Genomic DNA, 12809 nt, shown 5'->3' on the forward strand with positions numbered 1-12809 from the left:
CTATAGTTGCGCTACGAAACTGAACGTTTCAAAACTTATTATCAGAAGCAGAAGCAGAACAGAGCCAGGCGGCACATATACACAGTTACACACAAAGAAAATAAACAAAAAACCAATTATTTAATTGTTAAGGCTGCCTATAAATTTGCGAAATGTTTAATTCCCCAGATCATAGCAATGTTCTTCGTCTCACCCTACGACATTAGCTCCCAGATGCTCTCACTACTGCAGAACACGCGGTTATCCAAATGTTGCCAAGCCAGCGGCACAAGGACGGTGCCACCAGCAAGCTGATCCTGCTGCCCAATCAGCCGAGCAGCAGTTGGCCCAGCCGGAGTTCGATCTCGACGGGATTGCCAACCGCCTGCGTGGTCAGTCGGTCGCGACTTGGCTTGCCCAAGTTCAGTTTTCGGCTCAAGTGTGACCTGGACGATTCTCTGAAGCAGCTGGGCCTCAACCAGATGTACAAGTAACTCCAGGTTTTAGATTTCAAGTCCAAGGAGTTCATCGCCAACGCCTTTGCCATCCGCACTCCCAACTTAGTGCCCTTCATGGATCATGTGAAGAAGCATGTGGACTCTTAGTAAAATGGAATCAATAACCTAACCATGCCCCATTTGAAGCAACTTAGTATTACACGGCGGTGAACGCAACAATTTGTATAAGCCAATTCTTATAACAAAAGATCTTAATAAGGATTCGATGTCTTTGAACCATAGTCATGGGTTATTATTTCAGAATTACGGAATAATACAAAAAATAAATTAAAAAACAATTTTAGCTTCTCTATTTTAAACTATTTGTTTATTTCTTTTGGCTACAGTAATGGTTTAAAAATACAGAATTATGCTTTCAATTTTTCAAATCGGAAAACGATATCATGTAGCTTCCATATGAACGATATAATTTTGGAGCTGTAAGTCATCATAGCTTCAATGTTTTAAAACATATACGCTTATAACTCGAATTTAGATGATTTAAACAATATTTAATTATTGCGAAAGCTGTAAAGGTATATGAAAATCAGCTTGCCGAAGTTTGCTTCCTTTCTTGTTTATGGTTGATATGGTTCTAAAATTCATTTCCTTATTATTGTAGTTGAATGGCCAGCCTTAACACTTTTATATTGAAGGCCATACATCAATTCCCCGATACCCTGATTTATCCCACCTTCTCCATTTAAGGGCGCTGTGGAAATGGAAAGGATGCAAATGGGCGGTCGATGGCCAAATGTCAATTTACTAAATTTTATGTTTATTTGTCCATTGATTAATGGCCAAGGACACGCACGAGGTTCTCGTACGCAAGTCTTCAATCATAAGAAGTCGCCCCTTTTTTTCGGTGCTCGCCCTTCGCTTTATTTGCGCATACAATTTATAGGCTGAAACCAGCATATTTGTGTCATTAGCCGCAAATTTTTGACCCATTTGTCATTAGGGCTGACTGCAGACGAGCAGGACCAAGGATTTGCATAAAACAAACGCACACGGCTGTCCTGTGTGTGTGCTGGCCATTGTGCCCTGCCAAAATGTGTGACCGACAAGATTTATCAAGTAATAACAGACATTTCGGACAACCCATAGACCCATTAGTAACACGCTGTTTGACATTGTCTGAAAATATCATTTTAATCGCAGACCACACACAAGGAGCACATGTAACCCAGCAGGCCGTTAAGGATGCGGATGCCGATGCGAATGCGAATGCGAATGCGGTTGTACAGAAGGAAGCCGAGGTGAATCTTTCATCGTCATGGTCGGCTACTTAAAGATGATTCATGGCTTTCATATTTAGAAAATTTTTACTCATTTTATTTTAGCCAAAGAAAATATGATATTTTTTGGACCCCATTTAAAGTTAACAAAATAAGGTATTTAAAGGTATAATGCACAAGAATCTTTCTAGGCTAGTAGGGGTAGGATTTTCATTCTAAAAACAACGCTTTGAAACGCTCCATACCTTTTACAGCTTTGAAGAATGATCCAATTTCAGCTTAAATTAAAGCTAACTAAAGATTACAAGCAAAATGTAATTTGTTTTAATTTTTAGCTTAAATCTAAATCAATTTTACTTTTTTACTTTACATTTGTTTTAATAGAAAGGAACAAACCATTTATTGCAAAAATTAATTTATTATACAAAGCAATATTTCATGAGCAAGAGATGGTCCTCTCTTGAAGTTGATTGATTTTGTCCTGCATTTTTAACTCTATTAAATAATTTTAATTAAAGAATAATAGGGAATTCAATGGTGCGGCGGAGCATCCGATTTATTTATTTTAGTGATCCGTACCTGATTTATAAATCAGAGAAGACTTTAAGTTCTGCCATATTGTATGATAGAAAATAAATAGAATAACAAATGCAATTTGCTGGCATCCTTTACCAAAAGAACGAGTCGAAAGGAATTAAAATTTTTGCAATTCATTAACAATTACAGCGCACAAAATATATCAAATACAAATAAATATACAACATTTTCAAAAATGTTCTCATGAAAACACCTGTGTAGGTAGCTAGAATACATTTTCGCAACGGAAAATAACTTTTTGTGCTGGCTTATTTCAATGTAAACCCCAATTATCGGGTGGAGATTTGTATCAGAAACTGTCATTAAGATGTAAATGAATTCTGTACCTCCCCTGGTACCTCTGGAAGTACATCCAATATATGGACTTTGGCTAGCTACATAGTGGGCATTTAAAGTCACCGATTGAGGGTAAGTACCTGGTACTTGTGCCCTGATTTTTGCTGCTGTTGGTGGTTAACAAATTAAATTCCAGAACTATTCAAATTAATCTAGCAACTTTGCCCGGCTCATCCGTCCGCCAGTTGGCGCATTTCCACCACCAGCAGGTGGCTCCGTACTGACTGATTTATGTGCGGCAATGTCTTGGGCTGGAAACTTTCCAGTGCGGGTTACGCCACGGCGAAAGGAAATTAAAAATTACACAAAAAAAAGGAGAGTGGCAGCCACGAGGAAATCTTGGGCAACTTTTTGATTTGTCTGCCACAGTCAGCCGACACCACGTTGCAGTTGAACCCCGATCCCGGTCCACTCATCCAGCGGTCTTCCTTATGTTTTAATTACACGAAACGTGAGCCAAATTACAAACTGCCAGCACTTTTGAATTGTGTTCTCCGCTCAGAAATCAAGCGATTGGGGACCGTTTGTTTCTAATGCGGTCTAAAAAAACGTAGTAAATCGAAATATTTTATACTCACTTCAAATATTTTTTGCTTTGATATTCTTTTTTATTCTTCAGTTACTTTAAATATGCAAATCTTAAAATTTTTAACATTTTTCATGTGATTACTCGAAATCGATTTTAACATCTGAAGATATAATTTTAAATTTAAACCATTATTAACTTAAATAAAATGCCAATATACCTAAAATGAACTATTTTAAATCTAATACTTTCCACATTTATTAAATATTTTAATATATTACCATTCATTTTAATATGCATTCTGTTAAATATTATGATTTAATATTTTATTTATATGTAAATTAAACAATTTTAAGTTTATTTGTCAGATATTTATTTTTACTATTCCATTTTGGATAAGTGTATCAATTATCGATTCATATTTATTTACTTGGTATATTAATAAGCTCCTACTCAAGGTATGCCAAACTATTTGAAGACTGATTACACTAGCCTACGATGCGATTGAATCCTACAAGACTAGAATTCAGAAGAATTCAAATTTTACATCAACCTTGATTTGAAGTTTAATTAAACTCAAACACTTAACTCCTTATATAGATGTGGATATTTTAGTAAGTCGAAAAAGTGCTAGTTGAATTCATGCTAAAGAGCATGTAATAAAAACGTTTATTCATCGTGCGCCCTTTTTGACTGTCAAGGCTTGTCAACGTAATGTCATTCGGCAAGCAATTTGCACATGAATCTTTTGTTAAAGTCGAACGATTTAGGCGGAGTGAGGAGATCCGGAGTCAGAAACAGAAACAGAAACCATATTCTGGAAATCAGGTAGCACATACACATTCTCGTTCCTGATTGTCATTTGATTAGATTACATGGCATTTCTGTATGCCTGTGAGTGTGTGTGTGTGTGTGTGTGTGTGTGTGTGTGTGTGTTTGGGGAAGGGGGATCGACGCACATGTTTCCTATAGAATCTGTTTATGTCTTGGGCTTGGGACCGAATAACAAGTTACTCGAGGCTGCTGTGACCCAGCCAATTGGAATCCTAGTCACACATAGGCTGACAAAATTGAAGATCTCTTGTGCCATTCATTATCACATCAGGATGGCCTTGAACCAAGTTTTGGGGTAAATATTGGAGGGATCGAGTGGATCATAGAGAAAATGAAGTCGCAGACGATAAGGTAGAAAAGCTTCTATTAAAATAACATATATATTTATACTTATATATATTTTATTTGTATATATTTTAATAACTTTGTCCCTTGCTTTTGAGGGTATTATGAATTTGCAGTTGGTAGGCTTGCATTGAGCCGTCCTTATACTGGAGAGACAAGTTAATTGCCAACTCATATAGTTGCTTGACGATGTCATCCCATTTCGAGTGAATCCCACAATGCGTGTGCGTGTGTGCTTAACAACAAGCGAAAGGAAATGGAGAGATTGTATTTGATGCTATATAGGTATAATCGTTGTGTGGCTTCAAGTGAAACCCAATTAGTTGACAAGCGTTTCAATATGGCCTTCACCCAAGACACGCCACTGAAATATATATATGTATATATATTCTGATGTGATTAATCATTATCATCAGACATTATTTTTTCGGGAAATTTGATCATGGAATTAATTGAAGTCCCGCTGAGGGAGTCCAGTGCGTAAGGGATTTTGATTCTATCGAAGAACTTGGGTTTCTACGCGCAAACCAACCACAACAATATCAAGGGAGAAGGCGGAAACTTTTTTAATTAAAAGGAAAAATAAGGAACGAATTGAAACTTTTGCCACTGACAAAATGTTTCTCCCGGCCATCAACAAGTTGAGCACAACAGAAATTGTTTCTTTACCGTATTTTTCCACCTGTTTTCTTCGATTCGCTTAAGCCTCGTAACCACCCAAAAGCCCACCCACTTGGCTGCTACTTCCTTCACTTGTTGTTTTTCTACTTATTGCGCTTCATTTGCAGCAATGAAATTTAAGCGTTTAGAGAAAAGTTTGCCATGTTTTGTTATTCAGTCTAGTGTACTTTATGCGATTTATGCCGCTTCGCAAATTAGCTTATCGATTCTTTTTCACTTTTGCCTGACCTAGGAATGTGATTATAATAATAGCCCGAAAAATACATAACAACTGAGAGTTAAATTATCTTTAGGAAGACGAAATCTATTTACTCTTTAATTCCAAACTGCCTTAGAAGCGATTGGTTTGAGTCCCATATCTTTGTCGCATTTTCATCTTGCATATATGAAGCAAGGGTATACGGGGCTCGTGTTCCGGAAGTCCAAATGTTGTTTGTTGTTTGTTTTTATTGACTTTTAGGACGGGTATGGGCAAAACAGGCTGTCGAAAAGGGGAAAAAGTGTAGAGGGGTTGTCAGCAGCTTGGCAGCTGTTTCCTGTGTATTACATTCGAGCGCTGCAATTATTATTATTATTATTATTATTGTGTAATATTATCATGATTATTTTTATGGTTTTTGCATTTTAAAACAAATGAGACTCGAATAAGACCTCGCATGTATGCTTGCGGGTGCGCCAAAAATTACCCAACAAATGGTATTTTTATGTTTCTTTAACTGCTTGTCCGTTGCCCATCAATTTTACCAACTTCTGAGGAGAAAGCGTGCCAGGAAAATAGCAGGCGCAGGGTGAGAAGAGCAAAGAACACCAGACCAGAGAACATAAAAATCAAATTTCCGCATAAATTGTTAACTCAACATTTGTAATTTTGTGTGTAAAAATGCTGAGGAGCTTAGAAATTCTTGATACTTTACATACAATTTTGCAGAAAACTTTGCAGAAACATTTGTATACCCCTTTCAGAGAGTATTATATTATACATATTATACATTCGGAATACAAAAAAATTAAAATAAAAACAATTTAACTTTTAAATTTTTTTGAAAAATTCTTTTGAACATAGTAATGGTTTAAAATTTTAGAACTACGCTTTTAATTTGATTAAAATTGGAAAACGATTTCATGTAGCTGCCATAGGAACGATCTAAAAATTGAGCTAAAGATCGTCGTAGCTTCCATATATATAAATCGAAATTTAGATATTTAAAAAAATATTTAATTTTGGCAATGGCTGCAAGGGTATACGAACTTCGGTTTGTTTTAAGTATATATTATTGCATTTGAAAAATATTTGAACACATGTGGTTATCTATGGTCGAAGCATTGAGAAACGGGCGCAATCTGAAGCTCAAACCGAAACCGGGGCTCAATCTCCACTGGGCGTTGTCGGGTAGTGTTTTCAGTTTCCAGTTCTCAGTTCTCAGTTCTCAGTTCCCAGTTTCAGCGATTAGAACGGGCGAGAGCTGGGCTCTTTGACCTTGGGCTGGAACTGGAACTGGAACTGAAACTGAAACTGATAAGGCGGCAACGGGTCTAAGGAATGCAAATGGAAATGGTGATGGGAACGGAAGGGCCTCAGTTGTTTGTTTGCCTGCAAGATGTGCGCAATGAAGCTTGCCCTGGCGGTCGCCGTGATCCTCACCACCGTCCTGCTCCTCGGCCAAGGTCACGCCAATCCGGTCGAGGTGGATGTGCCCGCCCCCGATGCCAACGACCTCGCCACCGACTTCGACGAGGCCTCCGAGAAGAGCATGCGTGTGGTCTCCATCAAGGTCCGGCACATCCAAACGGATCCGGCTCTGTGCGAGCACACCTCGCCCCACCACCCACACCACCCCCAGTGCCACAGCTACTGCAAGCACCAAGGTCACTGGATTGGACAGTGCAAAAAGAAGACTTGCCAATGCTTCTCGTAGACAAGCTTCCGCTATCTGTGAGCCAAAATACCATTTTTTTAACGCTAAAAAACCCTTAAATATTATATTCTCTTAGCACTTTTTGCAATGTTTTTCAATAATATGTTTATTAAGTAAAATACGTTTTATTAAAGTATTTTAAAGGACAAACAATTACCGGATACAATTTGTATGTATTTAAATAAAAGGACGAACAATGTCACCCAAGAGTATAAAAATATAAATTTACGACATAAATTACTTTGTTCATTAATCACCAATTACCTTAAAAAAAAAAAGGAACTATTCAGCACAGTTTTTTTTTTTTAACATAAAACCTAAGCTTAAACAAAAAACATTTTAGAAAATAGCATCGAGTAAATCATGTTAAATGTATGTTTATTTCGATTTTATAAATAAATGCCTGAATGCCTGATTGTAAATGCAGAACGATGTTGGAGCTAAGGAGATTTAATTGCATTGTATTTCAAAGGAGCTTAATTATTTATATTATTCCAGCTTTAAAGCAAACTCAAAATTGTTAAACATTGAATATAATTGTTTTTGAGTAATTCTACCGTTGAAAAAGATACTTGGGGACCCTCGGCGGGTTTTTTACTCACCCAAAGTGGAATTTTCTTTAGACTTAAGCTTGGCTTATTATCAAATAATAATAGGATTTTTGGGTTGTCAATGACGAACCAAGTGTCTAATAATGAATCCCCGTTCGGACTCTGAAAACAATTTTCAATTAAATTGGAATCTAAACTTGGATTCAAGGAGTCAAGGGCCAAAATGAATGTCATTGTAGGGAACAGCCGCGCCAAATTATTGCCATTAGCTGACATTTTCGCAATGATTGTAGGATTGCGGATTTCAAGGAGGTAACAATTCGGGCGGAGGACGCAGATATTCACATTATTAGCCGAGTTTGATTGATGACATTGTGCTGTGCAATAGCCTTGCAGTCCCCTCATCATCACTTTCCTTAGTTAGATGTGACAAGGAAAATGGGTAAATTCTAAATAGATTTTCCATCCGTGTTTGCTCTGGCATTTCTATTTCTCCCCCTTTTCTCCCACATGTTGTAAACTGATTTTAGCTCAATATAATGTGACGTCCCTCGCTTTTGATAAGGGTTCTCTCCGCAGCCGGAGGCTGTCAAATGATAAGCAGCAGACAAGCCCAATAAAAGGGATATGGGCGGAGATACCAAATTGTTGTTATTACAACACTTACCCGGGAAGGAGGGTCCAGGAGGGCATCGGAGATGGCACGCACGGATGCCTTTCCAATTAAAAATTCAAAAGCCTTTTTTCAGCCACTCGCCAAATTGGTGAATTACGTGCCAAACAGAAAGACAGAAGGTTCCCAGCTCAAACGGGAGGCATGATTTATTTAAGGATACATTTATATGCACATGCAATAACAAATATATTGCAAGGGTCCCCATATACACTTTAGCTATATTGCCAACACTTACACAGATTTTGAAGAATGTCGAGATTAAAATTTAAGCCAATCTACTGAAAATACTTAATTAAGTGCTTTGATTGTCGTTTATTTTTTTTACCCTAGCAGAAGGTGGAGGAAACATTTCCTTAAGGAAGTAAACTTTGGCAACTGCCAATGAATACAGTCGTTTAAATTTTAAAATATAAATATTTTTTAAATATATATATACGTTCTATAATAAAAATTGCGTAGATCCTTTTAGCCTTCTTTCTTCATCGCCTCGGTAAGGTAAACGTCTTTTTCGTGTTCAATGCATTAATTTTGAAATTATTAATGAATTACTCTTTTTGTGAGTTTTGTAGTACACATTTAATTATTCTGAACACAACAGCCGAATTAAAAATATACAATATTTACAAAACTGATTATTTTTAAGGTGAACTATTCTGAAAGTACCTAACCCATATCATTATTTGCGAATGTTCATATTACACTCTCCTTGGGCAAACAATTTGTATTGTTGTTACTAAAAAAAATGCTAACAAAGATAAAATAAACATAATTGAAGAAGACAAACAGTTCCAGCGATTTTATATTTTTATTTTCGCCACAGTATCTGCAATAGGAAGCATCGAACAAAATAAATGTATACTGATATCCGCCGAAATATAGTCGTTTTGTACAGTGTCTGATAAACGGGTTATTTTGTTTTATTAAATTCATATGTTATACTGCTGGCATAGGACAAGAGAGAGAAAGTATTTTTGCCATATATAGTATAATATAAAATTAAAAAAAGAATAATCATATCATGTGGCACACGTTATTTTGAAATCATCGGCGACTTTACGTTAAAGAGTTATCTACGTAAGCGATTCATTTCAGCAATTTCCTTCCACAGACTTTAAATAATTTGCAAAAGTAGTTGAACACAATTTGAATACTTGTGCTTTAAGAATATTATGATGCGAGCTCACTGATTATATGCAGGGCCTTATTAGTCAGATTGTTAATCGTGCAGGAGCGGCAGGTAAATCGCTTCCGGGGAATGGGTGGGCTTAACTGGCGCCAAAGGGACGCGGGACTCGGGATTCGGGACTTCGAATCCAGGATGCAGATGCTGGTACTACATCTAGATATTTCCCCCAACTTACATATAAAAATATATACATATTTTCGTGTATATCTTTATAATAATTTGTTTGCCGGCTAAACTCTCCCCGGGGCGCATTTAACTAAAACGCTGCCAAGGACAACATTGATGGAGGAGTTTGGCGGGGGATTCGAAAGATGTGAGGTGGCGAGTAGACCGGCCGAGCTGGCTGCTCGTGGCAATTATAAATTGTTGAAAATAATTTCATTTAATATGTAAAAAGCAACGCCAAATAGAACAGCGTATTAAGGGTCGGCAGGCAAGGAGGATCCATTTCGGCCGTTCGTCCTGGCTGAAGAAGTGTGTTTTTCGAACTACGTGCCAGCTATTAACTTTGAACCCGCTTACCGGGACTCAAGCCACTTCCTATGCCCTCGAACTTTCACTTCCTCCCAAAATAGTTCCCCACTTTCGGTGCATATTGTGACGAAGATGTGATGTTAGTGCCTAGAGCAATAGGTAACTTATTAGCCCAGCCAAGTCAGCCTCTTGGCACATTCCATTTGCTTGCAAATTTAATGATTTCGCAAGCTGAAATTCCATTTTCATTTTCATTCTCGTTTTCGTTTTGCAATTGTTCATTTTACCTGGACACAGTGAGTGCTATTTCAGTGTGCTGCCATTAGGCGCGGACGGCATGCAGGAAATTAAGTTGGCAACTTACCGAGCCCATTCTGGACATGGACACGAAACGGAATTGAGTGGCTAAAAGCACTGTCAGAATTTCTCACAGACTGCACTCAGAAATAGGGCTGTAAATGGGCCTTCACTTTTTGTTGCTAAGCGAACAATAAAGTAATTTTGACAATATGACCACTTTTGCTCTATGTTAACAAACCAAAAACAAGCATTTCTTGCGAACGGAAGATACAATTTTCGTTTAACATTTGCGAAGATGACGAATATACAATTTTATAAGTTTTAAAATGGCAGTACAGTCAAATATTATGCTTAACATTTCACAAATTTTAAACGAGTAGAATAAATAATTCCCCCAATTACCAAAGAGGAAAAAGGGTACATATTCAATTGATATGTCAAATAAGCGTGCACAAGCTAGTATGCAACTAGATACACTTTTCCGTTAAATAAATATTTTTTTTGCCATAAACATTAATTTTAAAACTTGTGTGTGTTTAATTTTGCAGTTACCTTCGTTTTGAGCAAGGTACAAATACCTAGGACTCTTCACTTTTCTGCCAAATATGCATACATTTACTACAATTGAAAGAAAAACATTTTAAATGAAATTTAAGCAAACAGTTGACCCCTTTCACTGGCTGTAAAGAGCAAGCTATGTCCACAGTAAAATGGTTCCCTTATTTGTTTCCATTAAATTGTGCATATTTGGCCCAGTCAAAGAAATATGTGCGAAACATAAATGAGAAATAATTGATTTGTATTTCCATTATAACATTTTTGAGCTTCCGGAAAAGGAAAATTTTTGTAAAAATTTCAGGGAAATAAATTTCATGAAAAATTCTTGGTACTAAGGGGCTTTCCACTGGGATTTCCATCGCCTCTTATCCGGCTCGTCGCATTCAGTGCCACTCCCTTTCAACCGGAGCGAGCAAACAGTTGCTCATTTATTTCGCTCCCTGTCGCGCTGCGCTTGAAACTCATTACTCATACCACACGTTGGCCGCCACGTCCCCATGTACAAAAAAAGGAGAGGGTTTCGTGTGCGTGTGTCACAAATTTCACTCAGATGCGCTCCATTGGGTCGAAGACACATGCTCTCGCATAAGACTACGAAAACACTTGACTCGTTTTTATAAAATAAAAGTAATGGGTCCTGCCAAATTAAATCCCGGCCAATTAACTGAAAATCCGTTTAAGCAGTCCACATTAAAACATACTTGGAAAGTTTAAAGAGACGGTGAACTTTTGGTGTTTTCCCAAAAAACCGGATACCCAAAGTCAAAACTAAAGTCTTACTAAGTCTTACTAATTCAACAAAAATGTACAATTTCAATATTAAATTTAATTAATTTAATTTAAATTAAGATAACCAAGTGTAAGTATGCTACTTAAAGATTTTGAATTGATGTCTTAGTATTTCTCTTAATAATCATAGATAAGAGTATATCCCATTTTGCGGTTGTAACTTGTTATTCACCACTAAAAAGGCATCAATAAGTAACATAATAAGTAACCTATGACTTTTGTAAATAAAGTTGTTAGCGGAACTGTGTACACCCCAGCTATTTTAATGGCCATTTAATCGAAGCTAAATGTTAATCATCCATGCTGCGTGGGAGATGGGTGTCTTCCCCTTCCTGCCACACAACAAAAAATAAGCAACAACCGACAATTTGACGCTTAAGTTGGTAAGTGCAGTCGAAATACCGCATTTCGATCAAAAGCACAAAATGAAACGTGCAGTGCAGTGGCAGAGATACAGATTCAGATACCATATAAAATATGAGAAATGTGCAAATTAGCTGAAATTCGTTCACGCACGAATGAAACGAGGGCCGCCACTTGGTATTGGGGAAATGATATAATTGCTGGGGCAGGAAACTTAACTGACTGAGTGAGTGACTCAACTCAACTCAACTCAACTCAACTTAACTCGACTTGCAAAAAATTAAAAAATAAAGAAGAAAAAAAACAAGAGAAGTAAAATGCAAAGTTGCCGCGCATGCTGCGAATACCCCAAAGTGTTGCACACTCGACTGCGTCGAATGATGGCAAACGAGACGGGATGAGCTATACGGTGGCTCTGGCTTACACGGTGTGGCACAGCACAGCACAGCACAGACACTTTCCACCCATCGGTCGACTTTTTTAACTCCTTTCTTTGAGGGCGTCAATTACAAGCAGCCCAAACCCGATACCAAGCTCAGCTCACTATTCCCTTTTAATTTCCTGCCTGCCTGTTGTTGGCGTTGCTAGTCGGTAGTCAATAAGGGCTCCATTCTTAATGGACTTTTTGCGCCCCTACGAGTGCACAGACAAAAAGTATTATAAATGATGATCGATTGATTAACCCGGTGAAATTCAGCATCCTATGCTCTTTCAATGCAAATGAAATGTTTGAAAGTACCCAACTAAGAGTGGACTTTTTGTAAGCAAGCATCAGTATTTTTATAAAATTGATCTTCATTTTTTATTCTATGTGTTCAAGGAAATTATTTTATGGGAATGCAAAGAAAAAGTTAACTTCAACTTTGATAAAAAGTTCCAAGAAATATGGCCTATTTAATTAACATGTGATTCGGTTTGATAAAACTTGAAATTAGAGTCGTTTTTTAATTAAAAGTGCTAAAA

The 12809-nt window shown here is 37.2% G+C and overlaps 1 protein-coding gene across 1 annotated transcript; it reads left to right on the forward strand.

Annotated features, from left to right (window-relative positions):
* Nucleotides 1-6594: 6594 nt before the first annotated feature.
* LOC108147752 lies at nt 6595-7371 on the forward strand. The gene has a single exon (XM_017274482.2). The coding sequence runs from the start codon at nt 6632-6634 to the stop codon at nt 6947-6949; it is 318 nt and encodes a 105-aa protein (XP_017129971.1). The 5' UTR covers nt 6595-6631; the 3' UTR covers nt 6950-7371.
* The last annotated feature ends 5438 nt before the right edge of the window (nt 7372-12809 follow it).

Source organism: Drosophila elegans, unplaced genomic scaffold, assembly GCF_018152505.1.
Source record: "Drosophila elegans isolate 14027-0461.03 unplaced genomic scaffold, ASM1815250v1 contig_149, whole genome shotgun sequence".
In the NCBI taxonomy this organism is placed as follows: domain Eukaryota; kingdom Metazoa; phylum Arthropoda; class Insecta; order Diptera; family Drosophilidae; genus Drosophila; species Drosophila elegans.